General features: G+C 36.4%; 1 protein-coding gene across 2 annotated transcripts in view; it reads right to left on the bottom strand.

Moving 5' to 3' along the window:
• Window positions 1-1633: 1633 nt before the first annotated feature.
• The window catches only part of LOC142352020 (tropomodulin-1-like), a 65667-nt gene continuing 44845 nt past the window's right edge, over window positions 1634-22455 (bottom strand). For both annotated transcript variants that reach the window (XM_075404353.1, XM_075404354.1), the window contains 5 exons: window positions 16159-16303; window positions 9512-9692; window positions 8059-8219; window positions 7677-7738; window positions 1634-2691 (listed from right to left, as the gene is read on the bottom strand). In XM_075404353.1, coding sequence (XP_075260468.1) covers window positions 2356-2691; window positions 7677-7738; window positions 8059-8219; window positions 9512-9692; window positions 16159-16303 — 885 coding nt within the window. In that variant the 3' untranslated portion in view covers window positions 1634-2355. The remainder of the gene's footprint in view (window positions 2692-7676; window positions 7739-8058; window positions 8220-9511; window positions 9693-16158; window positions 16304-22455) is intronic.

The raw sequence follows: 22455 nt of genomic DNA, 5'->3' as shown, positions 1-22455 counted from the left end.
ACCTGATAGTCTGAAAAAGATAACAAGGTTATCAATAGCCCTCAAATAATTCACGATTCTAATCGGATAAAGATCGCGAAAGCAAAGGGCAGATAATAATCTTAGAAACTAAGTTAAATCTGTTCAAAAACGAAAGCTCAAATTAAAGAATCAGAAAAAACCTATATTTGAACTTCTAATCACTGCGATTAAGACAAAAAACAACACACACCTGTTACTTGTTGTACATATGATAGACAACATGATTTCATACTAAATCAAAAATAAAATTGATCATAGAATATTCAAAAGCAAAAAATCGTTTAAATTATTACCAAGGCTGGAAGAAAGCTGCAGTACAAAGTCATAAGTGGAAATTTTGGAAAAAGATTGCTATCAAACTCTCAGTACTGCCATATGTTGAATGAAATCAATAGCAAACCAAAGAAATGACGCAAATCTAAGAAAAAGCTGAAATCATTCATTTTTTACAACTGAAAACATCAATATACCGAAAATAAATGTAGGCTCCAGGACAAAGCTAGCATGACAACAACTAAAATGAGAAGAATATGGACACAATGTAAGAAACACCGTAGCAAGAAGACTTTGTTGATTTTTGAAAGTTAAAAATCGAACTAAGAAGTCAAGAAAAAGGAGTACATTTCATTGTTCAGCATTCGAGACATCGAAAAGACAACGAGTCATCCGGGAAAAAATCCATCCTTCTGAACAGAATAAAATAATAAAAAGCAGAATTCAAACATACGAAAAATTGGAACATTTTGCAAAAAAAAGGTCAAAAAACATTTCAGACTGCATTTATGAAAATAATATTAACTGATTTTCAAGAACTTAACGCCAAAAAATGAATGAATTTTTATTGAAACGAAATTAAAGTCCCTTATATTGAATAAAAATACTATTTCTAGTAATTAAAAACAAAATTTAAACAAAAAACTGACAAAAATTGGAAAAAAATACTACTAAAAATCGGATTAGCATGTGTACAATTTTATAAAACAAAATTACATCGAGGTAGAAATAGGTGTTGAGTAAATGAATTATAAAAAGGAGTTACCATATTAACTGATTTTTGACAAAAAGACGGCTGAAAGATCCAAAAATGAAGATATTAATAGAAAAAGGCCAAAAAAAAATATGTGCCAATTTTGAAATTGAAACGCATTTTCAGGCTCTCCAAAACACTGCGGTATCAATTTCCGAGGTTTACATTTCAATATAGCATCCAATAAAAATTATTTCAAAAAAAACCAAATTAGAAGCAAAAAAAACTGGGCCACTTAGACGAAAAAAAAACGGCTAAAAATGGTTATCTATATGTGCCATTCAGTCAAAACTACTTTTCAAAGTCAAAAAGTCATTCACTAAATGCAGCGCATGATAAAAAACTTCTCTCGCTTAGCGAAAATCTGTTCACCGAGACAGCGTTTCTCACTTTCGCTTTTAGGTCAAAATGCCGCGTGAACAAATCTACTTCCTGTAAAAAAAACCGAGAGAAAACCAATACTCCTCTTCGAGTCGTAAAAACCAAAAGCACCGCAATATAGCTACGCTCAGCTTACAGCTTCGCAGCTATAAAAATAATTGCTGCGGACTTCATTTGATTGCAACACCCTTTGTTTGAAAGCAATAAAAACTGAAATTAAATTTGTAAATTTATGATAATTGTTGCATAATTCGGTAAATTTAGGTATTCTCAGTTCTCGGGTGAAACGTCTCGTTGGAATTATTCTGAACATCATTATCGGTCACTTTCAAATTGCACGTAAAATAGCATCTAGCAGTCAAAATATCAACTGCAAGTTATGTGGGTGGGCGGGTGGATTGAAGAACTTGATTTTTGTTTTTCAGCGAAGCAACAAATGTGCGGAGACCAGAGTGGAAATCGTTGAATATCACTTAAGATTAATAAATCGGTTGGGTGTCGGGGGGGGGGGGGTGATTGATTTAAATAAATCTGTATACAAAATAGCGCAGTGATAATAAATAAGCTAACCAAGTTTTTCTATGTTCAAGTCACAACTGTAAAGTATACAAATGTGCTCATGTCCCCATAATCAATAATTCGTTTTTTTTCTGATCTAATAGTACACTGTTACGCCTTTTTTAAATAATCTTTTCAATCCGAGTTTTACCATTTCAATGGATATTGCATTTCTGAGTCAACTATATTCGCCAAGACATTTTGATGGTTCGATTGGCGTTGGAGCACGAGCGGTTCTTCTGGTACACGATAGAGTCCACTTATATTAAGTCTCAAGAGGAGCAATGATAGCTGAAATCGAGTAAACAGTGATGAGTCAAAAACAACAGCAGTAAGGAAGCACGTAATTGGTTCGAATTGAGTTGATTTCATTCGTCATCTTCCTCTTCGTCCTCCTCCTCTTCATCTTCGTCGTCCTCTTCTTCTTCGTCTTCTTCCTCTTCATCGTCTTCTTCTTCTTCGTCCACATCTTTTTTCTTAGAACTGTCCTCATCGTCATCGGTTTTAGTCTTACTCGAGACTTTCCCAATATCTTCTTCCTCATCCTCGTCGCCTTCTTCTTCTTCTTCTTCCTCTTCCTCCTCGTCGTCATCATCATCCTTCGTTTCTTTCACTTTCGTCGATGACTCCTTCTCATCTTCCTCCTCCTCATCCTCATCTTCGTCCTCTTTTTCTTCCTTTGTATACTCGTCTTCGTCTTTCTCCTAAAAAAAACTATATTCATGGGCACGGTACATTAATGGGTTACCCCCACCCCACAGATAAATTCCTGAATTGCTGATAAAAACAAAGCATTGAATTCCGCGCAATCAAACATTCTAATGCGCTTGCACATTTGTAATTTGAAGTTCTCAAAAAGCAAAAAATTAACAAAGCCATAGTTTCAAGGGACAAAGTTGCTGATGAGACATAACTATCAAGAATAGCTGGCTGATAACCAGAAAAAAAGAAAAACTTGATCCGCTTGTCGTCGATTAGAAATGAAAAGAAGCTAGAAATTGACATTCTTTTTTGTTCTGTTCACTTAGGCAAAAAGTGTTCTATTTTAGTGAGCAGTTTTGGTCCAGATTACACAACAGTAAAGAACTCAAATTCTAAATCGAAGATATTATGGTAATACCAAAACGGAATAGCAATTATTGTAATGAAATTCGACAACCAAATGCACTGACTCATACAAATTGCAAAATTAATTAATGAGTTGACTTTATCGGTTTACCCTGTTTCCTTGGATTTTGCTCTGTGGACCTCAAACTATTCATTAAATTGCGTAAATTTACGGAACAAATTGCATACAACATTTAGTTTAAACAGTGCCTGAGGCCATCCACAAGTCAAGCATAACTCAGTAATCGCAATGACAGCATGTCATATACGCGTACAGTATAGTATTTAAAAGGAAACACCAACTTTGAAGAAAACTAAAAGGACAACAGATAAGAAAAATGACAATGAATATAAGCGTATCTTGAATACAAGCGTCATTGTAGCCCTTTTCGTAGGGAGGTACAGCTTCACAAGGGGGCTTTAAGAGATTTTTTTTCAAATGCACTCTATTTTAATGAGATGTTGTAGGTAGACATGCTCCTGCTTACTAAACATAACCGACTAAAAGTCGGAAGAATTGCTCTCGAACGACTAGTGGGAGCTCTAATCAATTGCAGCCTGCTTTAGTCGGGGGGGGGGGGGGGGGCGAAATTGGACTAAGATGATCAATAGTGGGCTTCGAATAACACCACATTAGAGATTAATATATACCACTATTAAGATTTAAAGTGAAAAATGGCACCAGTTTCGGCTCACTTTTCATTTGACTTTGAGTATTAAATTGCTGCCAACTGAGTTCAGCTGCTTGAAATTGTGATTGAGAGAGAATTTTGGATCACGCAAAAAGCCAAGGGCGCAAAAGTCACTCGAAAAGTCAAAACGGTCAAGCAAAAATTTTTCATAAAAGACACATACGTTGAAAATAATTGCTTCTCTACGAGAGCAATTAATAAGGGTACAGGGATTAGTATCAGTACCAATCAAAGTTCAAACACAAAGCATAAAAAACTGGGCTTTATGATGTTTCTATTTTTGATGTTGATTTTTGATATTGACTCTGTTCAGATTAGACTGTTTCTTTTAATAGCATATGCTATTAAAAATAAACGAAAAACCCTCAGTCAGGCGAAATAGCACATTTGAAAATAGCAATATGGCCCAAATAACTGCTGAAAATTTATTTCTATGGAGAACAAAAAAATATTAGGAATATAGAAGTCAAATTTCAATATTTAAATTAAACAAACATAGCTGGCAGATTGAACATAGCTGGCAGTTTGCCAGAAAATAGCCGAAATAGCTGTAGATCTGCGGTCTAAAAAAGCAGTAAAAAAGACCAAAAAATTCGTCTTTTCATTGAAGGCTGGTATGTTATATTTTGATTAAAAATCTGTTTAAGCTTTTGCTGCCTCAACTAGCTGCTCTTAAATAACCTTCATTTAAAGTGACACACACCCATTTGACCTTATCTCTTTGAATTAAAGAAAGTAAACGTCAATTTCAAAGTGAGGAAGTCATTTTTGTGATTGAGGTAAGTCAAGTGTGACCAAAAATTTAACCATGCGAATGAACAAAAAAGTCGCTCAACTAAAAGCAAAAAATGACGTCACTCACGCACTCTAGTTGAAATTGCATGAACGAATGAACAAAAAGCAGATTTGAAGTGGTTGTGATGTCATATGGTCGTGACAAAAATCGAGACGACGAAATAAACATAGCCGACCGATTGCCGGAAAATAGCCGCGATAGACGCTTGGGGCCTTCCATGAATTGAAACAACAAAAGAGATTAGATAGACAGATCGACCACCAGTCCTTTAATAGACCACTAGACTTTTTGGGTTAGCTTTGGACTTTCATTTTTATGAGACACATAAGCTCTATAAGGAGAAAGCATTAATAGGGCTTTTCAAAATTAGGATCTCTTCCGTTTGTGCCCCCTCAGCTTAGTGGGCGCATATTATTTGCAACCCTCAGATGCACGTACAATACTTTTTACATAATGACTTAATATGTAATGGCACGTACTCTGTAACTGGGGGGCTCATAACATACTGGGGGCACAAACGGAGAAGATCTCAAAATTAATATTCAAAATCAAAAACTCAAGACTCTAATAATCAAGAAATAGGGCATATATGTTTGGCACTACTTAGATGCACACTGTTGACCTTTAACAAGTAAATGTTCATAAAATTTGAAATTCCATAATTGAGTTCAGAAGTCAGTTTTTTGAGTGAGGTAAGTCATTGAAAAAGTCAATTCAAAGAAGTCAGGGTAAGACGAAACAAAAATCTGTTAGACGAAGTAAAAAACATAGCAGGACAAGTCCTGAAATACAATTCAAAGAATTGAATGAAAAACTCAGACGTACTCTACCTGACCAGCAGATCAATTGAACAATACCAGCCAGAACACAAACAAAATCATCAAAAATGTTGAAAGCCATTCAATTGCCCACTAGCAATTATTTAATAACATACTATCAAACCGTGGATGAGATTACCTGGCTACTGAGGCAAGAAAAAGAATTGAAAAAAAACATGTTTTGAAAAAACTTAAAAATTGCAAATTTCATCCAAAACCTTCTAAAAGTCGAAGGGTTACATTGTTGAAAACAAATCTCTGGACCCTGGGACACAAATAACTTGAATAATGGTATTAAATGTCAAAAAATAGGAAAAAATTGCAAGTTTTGTCAAAAAATGCTAAAATTCATGATGGCAAAAACATGAAAACCATTCCATTACCACTAAAAACAATGCAGTAATCTATCATCAAACGCTTATCAAAACCTAGAGCAGGTTTCTTGCCACCTAGGGCTAAAAAAACAAATGTCAAAATTTTTCAAAAAACCTGAAAAAAATGCAAAAAAATTAGTATCATTTTGCGTGCTTGTGTTTATAGTACCAAAACATATAGCTCAAAAAAATGGTCATAAAAAGCAATTTTGTCTCGCAAAAGGCCTTCATCAACTTTTAAAAACTTCAACGTTAGACTAATCAAAACAAAAAATCACAAAAATATGAAAACTTTTAAGCACCATTTTAAGCCAAAACTCCTAAAAATGACCTTTTAACCTTAAATAAAGGCCATCCCAGCAGCTGCACCACTATAAGCACTTGAAAGACTACTGAAACCCACTTTGGGCCTCTAATAAAACTTAATGCCCGCTGGGCTTTACCTGTTTATCACGTTTTGAAAGATCAAAGTCATTGAAAAATGTGTGAACACATTTTTAAAAAAACACAGTGCACTAAAATACAATTCAAATTCTTTGAATTGTGAAAAAAATTAGGAGCGCTATAACAGCCGCCTGCAATTGAGGACGCGGCTATCAAAAAAAAAACACGAGAAGGCCAATAATAGCCCCAGCTATTGCTGTGCGGCTATTAAAAAACAATTTCCCAACAATTCCTCTCCCTTCGAAAGATTTGGTACGTCACAACAATAACCGCGAGCTCAACTTCGTCCTCGATGTGACAATACTCACAACTGAAAAATGTCTAGGTGGATGAGGGTGGACGGGGTGACTTGAGAGGCTCTTTGAGAGCTGTTCAGCCACATAATGCCCTCCGAGCTGTACCGTTCTATCCCGTTTTTGAGGACGAAAAGTGAAAAGGGTCAGCAGAAAAATCAGTCAAGCAAAAAATTGCAGTGAAAAGAGCACAGGATTAATATTGCTTTATTCTTCGTTTGAGAGCAATTAAACCAGAAAGCTCATTAATATCAGTCCCCACACTAAGTTAGACAACAAAAGTTGAAAACACGTTCTAATCTTTGCAAATAAAATTGACAGCAACAACAGAAATGCAAACATACCCGGCAGATTGCCGGAACATAACCGACTAACGTCGGGCGAATTGCTCTCAAACGACCGGCGAGCTGGGGGGTGCACCGGGGACTGATGGGGGGCAGCACTGGTTTGGGGGGGGCAACAGCGCGGTGGAGGGTGGAGGCAATAGTGGGGTGCGGACAATAATGGGGGTGGAGGCAATAGTGGGGGTGGGGGTGGAAGCAATAGTGGGGGTGGGGGGGTCTCAACTTCTAAGAACCGCCCTTTACACCATAAGAATAAGTATAAGTCCCCAAAACAATTTGAGCTGAAAAGCTCTAAGAGCACTTAATGCCCGCTGGGCGCTACCTGTTTATCGTTTTTGAGGACGAAAAGTCAAAAGCGTCAGACGAAAAATCGGTCAAGCAAAAAATCGCATTAAAAAAGACCGACAGGACTAATATAATTGCTACAAACTTCGTTTGAGAGCAATTAAAAATATATTCCCATAACCAGGATTGGGATTGAAAGAAAAAACAAGTGAAAAAATGATTTTTGTACAAACAATTTTAAAGTGCAAACTATTTTGATGTCATTTCGGAGCTGAACATGCTCCTGTTTCGTACTGAGACGATACAGGGGCTAGTATCAATAATCATTAGCGATGGTAACTGAGAACAAAGTTCGAGTAACGGGCATCTAAATTCGGGCTTTATGGGTTTATCCCGTTTCTATTCCTGACTTTGTTCATTTTGAATTGCTTTGCTGAGCAACCGCTGTAAATTTTCATTCGACGAAGTAAAAAAAATTAGGAGCGCTATAATAGCCGGCTGAGAAGCCGAGGCGGCTATTAATAAATAATACTTACATCATCGTCATCTTCCGTCTTAGCCTTCTTCTCTGATTGCTCCTCATCCTCTTCCTCTTCAGCTAAAAAACTTACGAGAGTTACGAAAGCAATTGATAACCAGACAAAAAAATGAACACCCACGAAATTGAAAACACAAAAGGGTGCTTCTTATAAACCTGAACATACTGTCCTGCTCTTCTAATTGCTCTGAAACTGATATTGTAAGACTGCAAAGAAGCAGTTTTATCATTAGTTTCTAAAGTTTTGCCTTAAATTCAGGATATCTCAACCCCCCGTTTTTAAAAACAATAAAATTTACTTTCAAAACAACCGAGTCATTGTTCAGTTTATTTTCACAATTAATCCGAGCTCAAAATTGATCTTGGAACTTTTTACATACCACCATCTTCGTCTTTCTCTTCTTCGTCGTCTGCCTCCTTTTCCAACTCTTTCTCTTCCTCGTCCTCTTCCTTCTCCTTCTCCTGTTGTCCAGTGGGCACTCCATCAACCCTTTGCTTCCTGCGCACGTGATCAGGTGTCAGGTACACTGGCTGTCGCTTCCTTTAAACATACTCAGATAAAACAATTACAATTTGTTTTTCAAAAACTCAAATCTAGTCAACGTTATCTAAAATTTACGTTCATCATGGGCTGATTAGGGGGTGTGGATTGGGGGGGGGGGGGGGGGGTGGGGTCAACCTCTTAAGAACCGCCCTTCACATCATAAGTATAAGTCTGCAAAACAGTTTCTGTGAATCGCATATTTTGAGACTATTGAGCTGAAGGGCTCTAAGAGCACTTAATGTCCTATGGGCGCTACCTGTTTATCCCGTTTTTGAGGACGAAAAGTCAAATGGTTCAGACGAAAAATCGGTCAAGCGAAAAGTCGCATAGAAAGATCAACAGGATCAATATAATTGCTACAAACTTCGTTTAAGAGCAGTATATGTGACATCTCCCGTATTAAGGAGCTTAGCTAATAATGTTCCTATACTTTTTATTAAGATTTCTATTCTGTGTTTTTTTCCCAAGTGCGGGGTACAAGGTAAAAACGTTCTGATTTCTGCTAAGTTAATTTTTAAAGCAATAGGGGTGCTTCATTTAAGCAACTGAACGGCAGTACGGTGGTAGTAGTAACTGAAATTATACAATTTTACAGCGTGTAATATTTTTTTATTTTCTATTTTTTATCAACCAATCAAAAACTAAAGCGTGATACTACGGCTCTCTAAAAAGGCGAAGCCGAGGAGCGAACTTGGACCTCCTGATTCAAAACAAAAGGTATAGTGTGCTCTGCTGAGTTTAGTGTGCTCTATTGGTTAAGTTTTTTGGGTAATGTCATGCTGGGAACGATTGATCATAAGAGCACAGTTTTTAAACTTCATTTTTTTATGATTTCTGTTTTCATCTGAATTCTTAGAGCATTGGCACCATGCCGTTTTTTAATTGTTGACAAGGATCGTTGGACAGCGCGGATTATTAATTTTTAGATCAGTTCATTGAAACAATTATATCAAAACTATAAGCAACAAAAGGGGATGGAAATGGGATTCCTGGGGCAAAATTATTCAAGCAGGAATGTTTTGGAAGGCAATCAAAAGCTAAAAAGTGATAGTGTACTCAGAGACTAGTGAGGCGTAAGGCTCTAAGAGCGTGCTCAGCCACCTGATGCCATCTGTGATTTACCTGTTTATCCCGTTTTTGAGGACGAAAGGTTAAAATTGACAGACGAAAAATCTGTCAAGTGACGAATCGCATTAAAAAAGCCCAAAGGACTAATATAATTGCTACAAATTTCCTTTGAGAGCAATTAATAAGCACACTGACAGACACTCATTAAATGTGAGTTTAACCTTTTCTTTGCCTCCTTTTCCTTCTCCTCTTTTTCGTTCTCGATCCTCTTGGCTCTGAGAGCTGCAATCTGCTGTCGCTTCTTCTCCGCCAGTTGCAGTAGCAAATCATCTCTCACTTTGGGAGTGGGCTTCCTCTCCTTCGTTCCATCTCCCTCCACGTCTCCTCGTTCTACTTTTCGACCTACACAGAGACACTTCGTTAGACACGTGGAAACCCTTTTTGTTCCATTCTCCTTGCAAGTACGACACATTGCCTTTCCGTCACATAACCTCATATTCTAAGCTTTAATTTGAGCTCTAGCCTCATGAGTTTTTGAGCATTTCTTTGACTTAACAAAGATCACTATTGCTTAACCACAAATTTAAGTTAAATGACGATTATAACAGAGAAATAATTATTACTGAGAGCATTTGTTTTAAACCAGTTGCTAATTGTTTACTTTTATCAAATCTTGATTTAAAAACTCAATTCACATCTCCATAAAGGCTTAGTGAATCAAAAACAATTGCAATTTTTTTTAATTTAATTTTCCAACTAAACCGAAACCAACAGTAGCCGTACAAAGAGGGATTAATATTAGCAAAATTTCCGAGCATGGTTATGCCTAACTATATTGACCTTTTTCAATGGAAGAACAATTTAGGTCAGAGTACTACAAGCAAACGTTGCCCGCCAGTGCTATACTTCAAAACAGCTTTAAGGAACTCGAACTGGGTCCATTTGTTAGTTCACGCCAACCTTATAAGCAAGCGAAAATGGAAATTCACTTAAACTAACACGCAAAACTCAATATAACTGATTCATATAAAACAATACGGCTTCTTATGCCGTTAGGCTAAACAAACCTAAAACACTGTGGTGCGTGCAGTGAAAAGGCTAGAGTTCCAAAATAGCAACAAGTTATGACTAATTACTAAAGAAATCTACACTTCTAAGACGTCAATCATCGTGACCACATTTAGTCTATAAAATTTCCACTACATACAAAGAACTATAAGCGATCATTAATGACATTGATTGCTTGTTGAAAAAAGGGGTTGCTCGCAAATTGGCAAATCAATTTGAGGCCTGTCAAACGTTTTAAAAAATGAGAAAACCACCTTGCACTCTACAAAGCTGTCTATTAAATACCTGCAACCGACTTCCTTAATTTTGGAGCAGTTACTTTACCTTCGCTCCGAACTTAATCGCTTCACAGAACGACAAAGGTACCCGCCCTGATAAATTTTTGACACGCCCTGATAAATGTCCCCACATTTTTTTTTCAAAATGGTATGCAAGGCCGGCAGATTTTCAGTCAAATATTTAGTTTTTGTTTACGACTCGTACCGAACAAATAGATACGTCATTTTGAAGCCCTTAAAAGCTACTTCTGATTTTTTAAAAATATTAATTTTATTGCTGGTTGGAAAAGGGAGCTGTTTTTTTAAAATGAAAAACAAGAAAAGGATAACATTTTTTTGGGAGGGGGAGGGATTGAGGAGGAAAATTAATAAATTATATTGAAAAAATTGCTACAAAAACCCGAAACTATATAAACATAGCCGGCAGATTGCCGGAAAATAGCCGCCGTTGACGCACATCGGGATTGAAACAGAAAAAGAAAGAAAGAGATAAATATTGAGAGACTCAGAAAATGTGTTTTCCCTGAGTTTCGAAAAAAGTGTTATTCGGTGTCCAGCTTCAGTTAGATTTTAAAACTATACTCAATTCAGCTTCTAAACTGAAAGCTATAAAGCTTAATAATAATGCCAGCTAGCAATTGCTCCAATGAACTTTGAACACAACCGACTAACGTCGGGCGAATTGCTCTCAAACGACCGGCCAGCGGTTGGCTTCGTCAGTAACTAGCCACGGTTTATTGAAGCTAGCGCTAGCTTGATTTGACTCTTCAACTTTTAGTTTTCTAGCTTTGTTAGTAAACAAATCAAATAGAAAACTGATATTTAAAAAATTTGCAAAATATTGCAAAATTTAAAAGGAAAGCTTCCAGATTTTGCAGTGAAAATTTTCAAAACTATTTTTATCTCCTGGGTTATGTCAATAAACCCATCTGCAAGACTTGAAAAACTTCGTTGGCCCGTAATGATAGTTAAACTCAGAAAAGGACAAAAACACTCAAAACAATTGCAAATTTTACAATCCTGCCAAAATTCAACACACTAAAATCTTCAAAACCATTTCATTGTCTCAAGAGAATATCCAGTATCAGTATTTCAAGCTTTAATTAGTTTTACTGGTCAAAAACATCCACAAACTTGGAACATGATAATTTTATATAAATTTAAAAAATTAAATTTTATCAAAAAAGTGCTAAAGCTGGAGTCACTTAAATAATGATAACAATTCCATGAATCTAGAAACTATGCGACAAATTTTCATGAAGCCTAGGAGGAGGTCCCTAGGACCCTGGTGCCGGAAAAATGTTAAGTAAAAAGATTCAAAAAACTTGCAAAAATTGAAAATAATTTTAAAACTGTTGATCATTAAATCTTGAAAAACCTTCTTTTACATCTAAAAGCTATGCAGTAACCTCTGCTCAAACTCTAGAGGAGGTTATGTGGCTGTTGAGGTTGGAGAAACCAAGAAATTGACCAAAAAATTTCAAAAAACTTGAAAAAAATTAGAAGTTGCAAAAAAACTGTTAAAATTTGTGAAAAAAGTTGTAACTTATCCATGGCAAACAAACATTTTTCAGTAACTCATTATCAAACCCTAACGAAGATTTTCTGTTAGGCTCAAAAACCTGAATAAATGACAATAATGATAAATATACAGACAATAGCGATAATAAACTGACAATAAATTTTGCAAGTTTTGTCAAAAAAATGCTGAAATTCGTGGTGTTGAAATCTGGAAAGACAATTCATTACATTTAGAAAATATACAGTACCTACTTTTGAACCATAGAGGAGGTTTCTCGAGTCTTGAGGCTGGAGAAACCAAAAAAAAAACAAACCTGAAAAACAGCAAGTTTTATAAAAAAAAAATTGATAAAATTTGTCATATTAAAAAACAGAAAGCTATTCCATGGCAAATAAAATTGTTTCAGTAACTTATTATCAAACCCCTAAGGACTTTTTCTGGCCCCTCCGTCCGGAAGGAAGTGGATAATGAAATATAAATGTCAAAAAAATTGGAAAAATTTGCACGTTTTGTCAAAAAAAAGGCTAAAAATCGTGATGTTAAAATGTTGAAACCTTTGCACTACCACTAGAAACTATGCAGTAACCTGATATAAAACCCTAGAGAAGGTTTCCTGACAACTAGGGCTGAAAAAACACAAAAAATGACAAAAATTTTCAAAAACTTGAAAAAATTTGTGAAAATTAGTATAAAATTGCGTGTTTTTAACGATCGGTTGTTCGTCAGTAGCCACGGAAGGCGGGGGGGGGGGGGGGGGGGGGGGATGGGGGTCTACACCGGGGGTCTGATGGAGGGGGTGGGCAACATTGGGGTGGGGGGCAACAACGCGGTGGGGGCAATAGGGGGGGTCAACAGTGGGGGTGTTGTCAACCTCTAAGAACCGCCCTTCATAACATGAGTATAAATCTCCAAAACAGTTTGAGCTGAAACATAGCTGAAAGGCTCTAAGAGCACTTAATGCCCGCTGGGCGCTACCTGTTTGTCCCGTTGTTGAGGACGAAAAGTCAAAATGGTCAGACGAAAAATCGGTCAAGCGAAAAATCGCATAAAAAAAGACCGACAGGACTAATATAATTGCTACAAACTTCGTTTGAGAGCAATTAATAACCTAATACACTATGATTTAATGAGTGGGCTTTAATCAGTTTATCCAGTTTTTTTTTTGCTCCTTGACTTTGACTGTATTCACCACAACGTAATTGAATGCGTGAAGGAACGAAAAACAAAATGTAAAACGTAAACAAAAATATAAAAGATGACCGGATATTAACCAGCCGTTCAATTAAATAACGTTAGACGTACAACCGAAGCATAGCCCCTAGATTGCCGATTGGCAACAGAAACTTGCGTGCCTCAGAAAATATGAATGAATATCGGGCTATCGGGCTAACTGCTCTCAAACAACTAGCGAGCCGTTGGCTCAATTAGTGACCATTTTTCGCTTAGGGAGGCTGCCCCTGACGATTACATGACAATATACCCCCACACCGTTCTAACCAATGCCAAAATACTACCCAATGCCAATGCAGAATTGGCGCAGCGGTTAATGCACGCAACAAAAAACACGGCAGAGGTTCGAATTCCGGTGATTAAAAAATTTTCACGAAAAACTAAAAGTTGACTTAATAAAACGATTGGAAACAAAAAAATTGGGAAGAAGTCGGGAAAACCTGCCAATAACAGCTATGGGCGGTGTTGGGAGTGGATGGGGAGTGGAATATGGGAAAACTACTCCACGGAGAAGTTCTACTGTCAAATTATCAGCTGTCTAGCTCTTCTAGTTTTTCAGCATTTTTTTTTACAAAAAATTTATTCAATAACACCACCAAACGCACATATAACAAGTATAAAAGCTCAGGAATGAGTATAGTAAGCAAGTGAACGTAAATATGGGACAATATCAGTTTTGAAAATTTTTGACGTTTTCATTCAGAACTCTGTACTTCTTTCGGCTCTTATTCTCCTTTACACTTAAAGATTTGATGTTGAATTTTTGGTTAGCGGCATCGAGGGATATCTTCTCCAGAAAAGTCCAGATGCCGGGATGGTTGCCTTGAAAAAGGGATGTAACGCCCAAATGCCAGCCTTCAACTGAACTTGTTGTTCTTGCTAAGCCTTCCGCTGCACCTTTGTTGTGGTACCAGAGTGCCAAAGGGTACTGAGGTTCTCCACGGATCCGGCCAATTTTTTCACCTCGGATATACGTCCTCAGAAAGTACCAAGTTAGGTCGTCTATCATCTGCAAATACTGTCTGTTTTAGCAATTTCACAGACATCTTGTATTTCCTCAATTACAAGATCGAAAGAGGCCAATACCATTGGTTCAGGGACGAAACTGAGTGCAGGAATCATTCGCAAAGTCAATGCTAGTTCCGGGTTGTTTTCATAAATCTTTTTCGGGCTGAGTTCGCATATCTTCCTGTTAAAACTTGAGCACATTTGAAAATAGCAGCCTTTTATCTCACTTGCTGGATATTGTTCTGAGATATTGATTGCCCCGTTTTCGAAATCCGGGAGAATTGTTCCCGGCCAAACTCCACCAGTGAGTTGATTCAAGCCAACAAGAAGCTTCCGATAGTTCTCTTTTGTTGCTAAGTAGAGCATAAATACAAGATGGATAAAATCCTCCAATCTGAATATGAATGGTGTATAATTGGAAGAAATGGATGGGAGATATTTTTTTTGAAAGTTCCGTCACAGAGTCAGAGCGCATTGTTTGTTTTCAAGGATATTAGATTTTCTTGTGTTCCAAAAATCAGCATTCTCTCGTTGTCAGTTGTTCGTGTCGTAAAGGCAGAATTCATATAAACTTGGCGGGCCCTTCGAAATGTCTGTCTGTAATTGGCGGCTCCAGTAAGTTCCCGGATGATTTTTGGCGGTTTAGTGTCCGATTTACAGCAGATCTGGTTGGCAAAGACAGCTGCGTTGCAATATCGGACCCGATTGGTAACAGACTGCTGGCAATTATCATATCATTTACTGGGTTCTGTTCCGTTCTCGCTGTCTCCTTCATTTGACCAATAATCTGTTTCGCTCGTACATGTCCGGGAACAAATTCGTGATTGTGCTCGTTTTTCTTGGATAGTAAATGTTTTCCAGCGGTAATGGCCGTAACTTTACAATTATAAGAGATCCATTTTGAGCATTTCCAATGCGTAGTAGTTTTTGTTTCTAACTTCTTTTGAAACTCATGTTCATCAAGGATTAAAGTTAATCGGTTCTGTTGGGACGTACCCCAAGTAATTTCGCTCATGTTTAGCGTCTATATTTGGCCAAGTTCAATGAGTAGAATAACGCGTCAAGTTTCTTTGAACAATTCAGTTTCTGTGATAATTTTGCGTCTTGTTTACCTAAATTGCGTCTAATGAATTAATTTGAACTTAATGGTAGACTCGCACCCTAATTGTGGGATTATACGTTAATTTCAAGATTATAACTATTAAATTATAAATAGGGTAGTTTGGCTTTGGGTATAATTTAATTGGATATTATGGCATTGGGTATTTTGGCACATTGGGTATTTTGGAATTGGGTATTATGGTATTGGGTATATTGTCCTGACACCGCCCCTGACACCATGATTTGCCTTTTGAGCAAATTCAGTGTTTTAGAGACTAATAAAGCTCTAAGAGGAGTACTAACACTTAGAGGCCTGTTAAGTTCTAAGAGAGCTACTCGCCAACTTCATGCCCTTCGGACTTCACCTGTCTATACTGTTTGTGAGGACGAAAGTCAGATGGTCAGCCGAAAAATCGCATAGAATTGCAAAGAAAGACCAACAGAAATAATAGAATTGCTACATATTTCATTTTGAGAGCAATTAAAAATAAGTGAAGGCGGAACATCGGAACACAATAAATTAATTTGAAGATAATTCTGCGGAAAATTCAAGTTACCTACTTCATCCTCTCACAAAGCCTTAAATTATTAAAAGACCCTTCTAAAAGACCTTGAAAGTGTTGAGAGCAAACTCAAATAACTTGAACGTAGTTCTACTAACTGATCTCAACATTGCGTTTGATGGCGTTCATGGCTCTGTGGCAAGGTCCTCTCATGTGGAAAGTGTAGCCAAACTTGTGCAGCGTCCTATTCGCTTCCAGCATCTCTGCCATTCTGATCTCACACTTCTGACCAGCTAATTGGTACTGAAACAAACTTACTCACTCTAACTTTGTTTTGAAAACTGACTTCAGGTCACTCTTAAATGCAAAAAAAAAATATTGAATCTGGAATGATAATTACCGGTTATGTTTAACAATGTTTGGATTTCTTGAAAGTTATAGAGGTTGAAAATAATTTGAGCGACCTTCATAATGTATATCACAGGCTCTTTCAATCAGTCGATTAGCTGCTACCTTCATACTGTCAAGTATTAAAAGCTGAGCAAAACATAATAGAATATCATCGGACAAATTGTTCTCAAACTGTTCTCAAACCCATATCTCAAAAATCTCGGTGAAATGAAATTATTCATACATCCTTAACAGTTTTGGTGAGCTGTATACTTACAACGCTTATTCCTTACTTAACGCAAGCGCTGTAAAGCAACTTGGTACCTTATTTTCAATTAACCTTTAAAATTAACTTATTGCAATTGGAAGAGCACAGACAACAAACTTTACAGAGTGAATAAAAAGAACTGCACTTGTTTAGCGTTTGTTATCAACCATATTACCATTGCGGGGTTTTTGTTCAAATAATAAAAACTCATTTGAGGACTAAGGAGTAATTTAAATTCAGAAAACAAAAAAAACTACAGATTGGGAATTAAGGAGTAAATTATGGGAACAAAATAAGGTCTGAAGCAATAGACACCAAAATTCGCCAAATCAACATTTAGGCTAATTGATTTTGTCCCCGCGGAAAGCAGTCCTCGAAAATTAGTTACTTAAATGCTGAGGTAAATTAGCAACAAAAACAGTGATATAACTCGGATAAAAATGATAAAATGGCGTCACTAGTATCAAAGTTGCACCAAACTTTCCTTGAACGGAAAGCAGCGACCAATTGGTTCAATTTTGAGGCAGCTAAGCAACTAATTAATTTACTTCAACGCTTGCAACTTTAATCTTTAAACATAGGAACAAAAACGGGTTCCAAGTGCGAGTATTTGTATTCGTTTAAGAAGCTGATTGCCAAGAAACACTAATTTCTTGACCGTTGAAATCAGATCGAATGAATACCAATAGAACAGTGCAAGAACAGTGAAAAAAAGTAGATCCGACTAACAAAATGTCATTAATTTTAACTGAAGTGGGGAAAAGTAATTTCGGAAAAATTAAAACACAACCGACTAACGTCGGGCGAATTGCTCTCAAACAACCGCCGAGCGGTTGGCTTCGTCAGTAGCTAGCCACGGTTTAGTGGGGCTAGCTTTAAATTAATTGAAGGGGCGTGAGGTGAGCGCAGCGGGGGTGTGGGATTAAATTCTAAGAACTGCCCTTCACACCATAAGTATAAGTCTTCAAAACAGTTTCTGTTAATCACATACCTGAAGACTAGTGGGCTGAACGACTCTAAGAGAACTTTATGCAAACTGGGCGCTACCTCTTTATCCCGTTTCTGAAGACGAAAGTCAACTGGGTCAGACGACGTATCGGCCAAGCGAAAAATTGCATTGCGAAAAAAGAGACAAACAGGATTAAAACATTTGCTACATATTGCTTTTGAGAGCAATTGACAATGATTTCCGAAAAATTGCCTGTTAGCTCATTTATGACAAAAACATTTCTACTATAACTCATTGTTAATGATGATCAGAGAGGCTGACATTACGCCACATAACAGCAGCTGAAGTGCGGCATCAACAAAAAAAAAAAGAGAGAGAGAGAGAGAGGGAGACAGGAATATTTTCCATGATGTAAAAAAAGTTGAAAACCATTTTCTGTCTCGAAAGTTCTGTCAAGTTACCCATCTTCAATACATAAAAGTTTCGTCGGTAAGTAATTGTCATTAAACTCAGAAAAGGACAAAAAAAATCGAAAAATTTTGAAAACAATTGCAAATTTTAACAAAAGCTTAAAAAAATTCACGATATTAATATCTTGAGAATCATTTTTTGTCTAAAGAGACTATCCAGTTTCCCTGTTTCAAGCTTGAAATAGTTTCACTGTCTCATAAAGATCCTTACACTTGGAACATAAAAACTTTCCAAAAGTTATCCAAAAATTACTAAAACTGGAGTAATAAAAAATTGATGAACATTCCATTAACTCTAGGAACTGTCAGCAGCTGATTATCAAACCTTGGAGGAGGTCCCAGGGCCCCTGGTGCCAGACAAAAGTAAAAAATGGAAAAATTTCAAATATTTTAAAAAAAAATTGATTAAATTCGTGTTATTAAAATCTTGAAAAAAATTGCAAAAATCTTCTAAAAAATTGCTTAAATTTTTGACGTTAAAATCCTGCAAGACACTCCAATACATCTAGAAATTATACAGTAAACCCGGAGGAGGTTCATTGGCTCTTGAGTCTGAAAAAAATTAAAAAAGGACGACAAAAACTTTCAAAAAACTTGAAAAGCAAATTTTATCAAAAAATTGCTAAAATTTGTGACAATAAAAAGTAGAAAAACTATTCCATGGCCAGTGATATTTTGTCAGTAACTTATGATTACACCCCTTAGGAGGTTTTCCGGCCACGAGGTCTGGAAAGATCTGGATAAGGAAAAAAATGTCAAAATTTGAAAATTGGACTTTTTGTCAAAAAATACTGAAATTCGTGATGACAAAATGTTGAAACCACTTCCATTACCATAAGAAACTATGCAGTAAACCTATTATTAAAACATAGAGGAGTTACTTGACACTTAAGGCTAATAAAAATCAAAAAGTCAAAAATTTTCAAAAAAACTTGAAAACTGAGCAAAAAAAGTATAAATTTGCATGTTTTCAGCGAGCTGTTGTTCGTCAGCGAAGGGGTTGCACCGAAGGCTGATGGGGGTGGAGGCAACAGTGGGGTGGGATGCTAACAGTGCGCGGGAGTGGGGGCAATAGTGGTTGGGGTCAACAGTTGAGGGGTCTTCAACCTCTAAGAACCGCTCTTCACACCAAAAGTGTAAGTATCCAAAACAGTTTGAGCTGAAAAAGAAAAGATAGGCTCTAACAGTACCTAATGCCAGCTGGGCGCTACCTGCTTATCCCGTTTTTGAGGATAAAAAGTCAAGAACGTCAGACGAAAAGTCGGTCAAGCGAAAAATCGCAATAAAGACTGAGAGGACTAATAAAATTGCTAAAAACTTAGTTTGAGAGCAATTATACATAGCCGGCAAAGGGCCGGAAAAGAACGCCGTTGATGCACTTGTTGCACATCGGGATTGAAACAGAAAAAGAAAGAAGAGACAAATTGACTAAATTTTTGTCTGTTCCTTTTTCAGTGTCAAAAAGTGTTCTAATTTGGCGTGCAGTTTCAGTTTGATTCTAAAACTATACTCAACTCAGCTACTAAACTGAAAGCCAACAAGCTTAATGCCGATGCCAGCTAGCAAACACTCTAATAAACTTGATGACCTAATTCTCAATGACTTAATGACCGGGCTTTATATGCGTATCCTGTTTCTTTTGATCTAGCTCATTTGACCGTATTCACTACATTACGTAATCGAAAACATGGAAAAAAATTTAAATCGATTCAGTTGAAACAGTGAGTGATGTAAGTCAGAAGTCAAACAAGGAATTCGTAACTTATGTAGAAGAAAAACGTGATCAAAAGGTAAAGCAAATTAGAAAACATAGGACAAGTCCTGACGCACAATTCAAAGAAATTCCATTGACTAAACAAAAGACTAGAACTAGAACGGACTATGAGTGAATTGGGAAAAACAATTTTTTGAAAAAATCAGATAAAAAATGACGAAACTGAAAAAGATCAAAGTGAAATTGCCGCATGTGAACAAAAACCACTAGCGAGAATGCGAATTTTTGTTCAAACACGTTTTGCTCACTCTATTTAAAAATTAGAGCAAAAAAATTTCACGCCGAAAAACCACTCGCATTTTCGCTCCATTTCCTGTTTCGTTGTGACCAAAATCACTAATCAAAATTTGACTTCAAAAATCATGAAAATGTGTGAACAGATCTTAAAAAAACATAGCCGGAAGAATTCCGGGAACTTCTCAAAGTGAAAATCCATTTCAACGCCATCCAACTACTAATCAGACAAAACCTCCATCAATTTAATTTTATATTGAACCAAAACCATGAAACAAAAAAAGTAAAAACAAGAAAACAAGAAAATCAAGTCTGTTAAAATATGATTTAAAAAATCTGATCAAATTTTGCCATAAAATTGAGATCCCGAAAAAATTATCTCTGCCAAAATTACTTCGAACAACTAGTACTTACTAAAACCACATATGTGAATTTTTTAAAAATACTTGAAGCCAAAAAAGGCTCTTACAATTAACTTGCACTAAAAAACTGGAAAAAGTTATTTTTTAATATTACAAAAGCGTATGAATCCAAAGAAAAATTCCATTCAGCCAATAGAGTACCCAGATGCTCGCAAAACGACATGCAATTCATAATAGGCTAAGATACTTGTTTAAAAAAGAAAACCAAAAACAAATAATCAAGAAAAATAGTTCCAATTTTCGCCATATTTTGTCATACTTCTCAAAAAAATTATTCATATCCACAAAACAATAACCAATTGTTATCTAAAAAGTGTTCAAGTAGAAGGGGTCTTTTCAACAACCATTTGAGCCAGTAAAACAAAACAATCGTAAAAAAACGCAAAAATAAGCGCGCAAATCAGCAAAATACATGAAAAACCTCCGAATTAGCATAAATTTCAAATGAATTTCCAGAAATCTTCAAACCACTACCAAAACCAGCCTAAAAATAAAACAAAATCATAACCACACCTCTTAACCAAAAAAAAATAAAAAAATGCTTCAAAATGCCTCACCTGAAAAAAAATTTCGCTCGCTTACAATTTTTTTTTCACACCTCAATTTCTCGCTCTCTAGAAAACTGCGATATGAACAAAAAGGCACTCTCTTTTTGCTCCACTCTTCATTTTGTTCAGCAACAAAATCACTACAAACTTTTTCACATGTTTCATTTCCCCGCTTCAAAATTCACTTTAAAATTGGTTAAAAAAGGACATCCCCAATACTCCTCTTCGAGTCGTTAAGAGGGCTAGTATCAATGCCAAAAAGCATTGGAAATGGTAACTAAGAACAAAATTCGAGTAACGAGCATTTAAAATTGGGCTTTATGGGTTTATCCCGTTTCTATTTCTGATTTCCTTTTTGCTACTGACTCTGTTCATTTTTAATTGCTTTGCTGAGCAACTGCTGTCTAAAAACACTTCAAGCAGAATGAGAGAAGTGCCACTGGCCTAGAAAAGTCAAAAAGATTTCACGCAAAACGTTGAACAAGCTGTGAACTAAGGTAAGGCGAAAAAATGTTATCCGACGAAGTAAAAAACATAGCAGGACAAGTCCTGACGTACAATTCAAAAGATTTTCATTGACTAAAAAGAAAACTAGACCTTGAACGGACTATGAATGGATTGGGAAACCATTTAAAAAAATCCGGTCCAAAAAATTAAAAAACCAGTAAAAATCAAAGTGAAATTGCCGCATGTGAACAAAAAACCACTAGCGAGAAAGCGAATTTTTGTTCAAAGACCGTTTTCTCACTCTAATTTAAATTTAGAGCGAAACCACTCGCTTTTTCGCTCTCCATTTCCTGTTTGGACGTGACCAAAATAGCCACTCCAATTTGACTTCAAGAATCATGAAAATGTGTGAACAGATCTTAACATAGCCGGCAGATTGCCGGAATAGCTGCGAAAGAATAGACCTGCGTGCCATATAATAGAGATAGAAACAGATACAGATCTAAATTGAAAAAAAAATCGACGCCGCTCAAAAAAACTAGGTAAAAAACATTCAGCGATAAATTAATAAAGCTTGTTGAAATTCATTCCGCAGAAGCCTCTTATTAGGGACCTTTACTGCACATATGAGTTCCTTTGACCTGAAACAAATTCAAATTAAACTTAAGTTTTAAAGTGCAAAAGTCATTTTATTGAGTGAGGTAAGTCACTTGTGATCAAAATCTAATCACGCAAAAAACTTTTGCTAAAGAGAGTGAGAAATGGCGTCACGCGCTCAAACGCCGTTAGTGAGAGGAAGAAGTCATTCAGAAAAAGTGACTTTTTCAGCTTTGCTGTGTGAACAAATGTAAAACGAAAAAAGAGCGTCAGACGACGAAACAAAACCAAGAGCACCGCAATATAGCTACGCTCAGCTTACAGCTTCGCAGCTATAAAAAACAGAAAACATTTTC

Source organism: Convolutriloba macropyga, chromosome 13 (assembly GCF_964194025.1).
Source record: "Convolutriloba macropyga chromosome 13, txConMacr16.3, whole genome shotgun sequence".
Classification (NCBI taxonomy): Eukaryota; Metazoa; Xenacoelomorpha; order Acoela; family Convolutidae; genus Convolutriloba; species Convolutriloba macropyga.
Note: the sequence above shows the minus strand (reverse complement) of the source record. Positions and strands in the feature narration are given on the sequence as shown.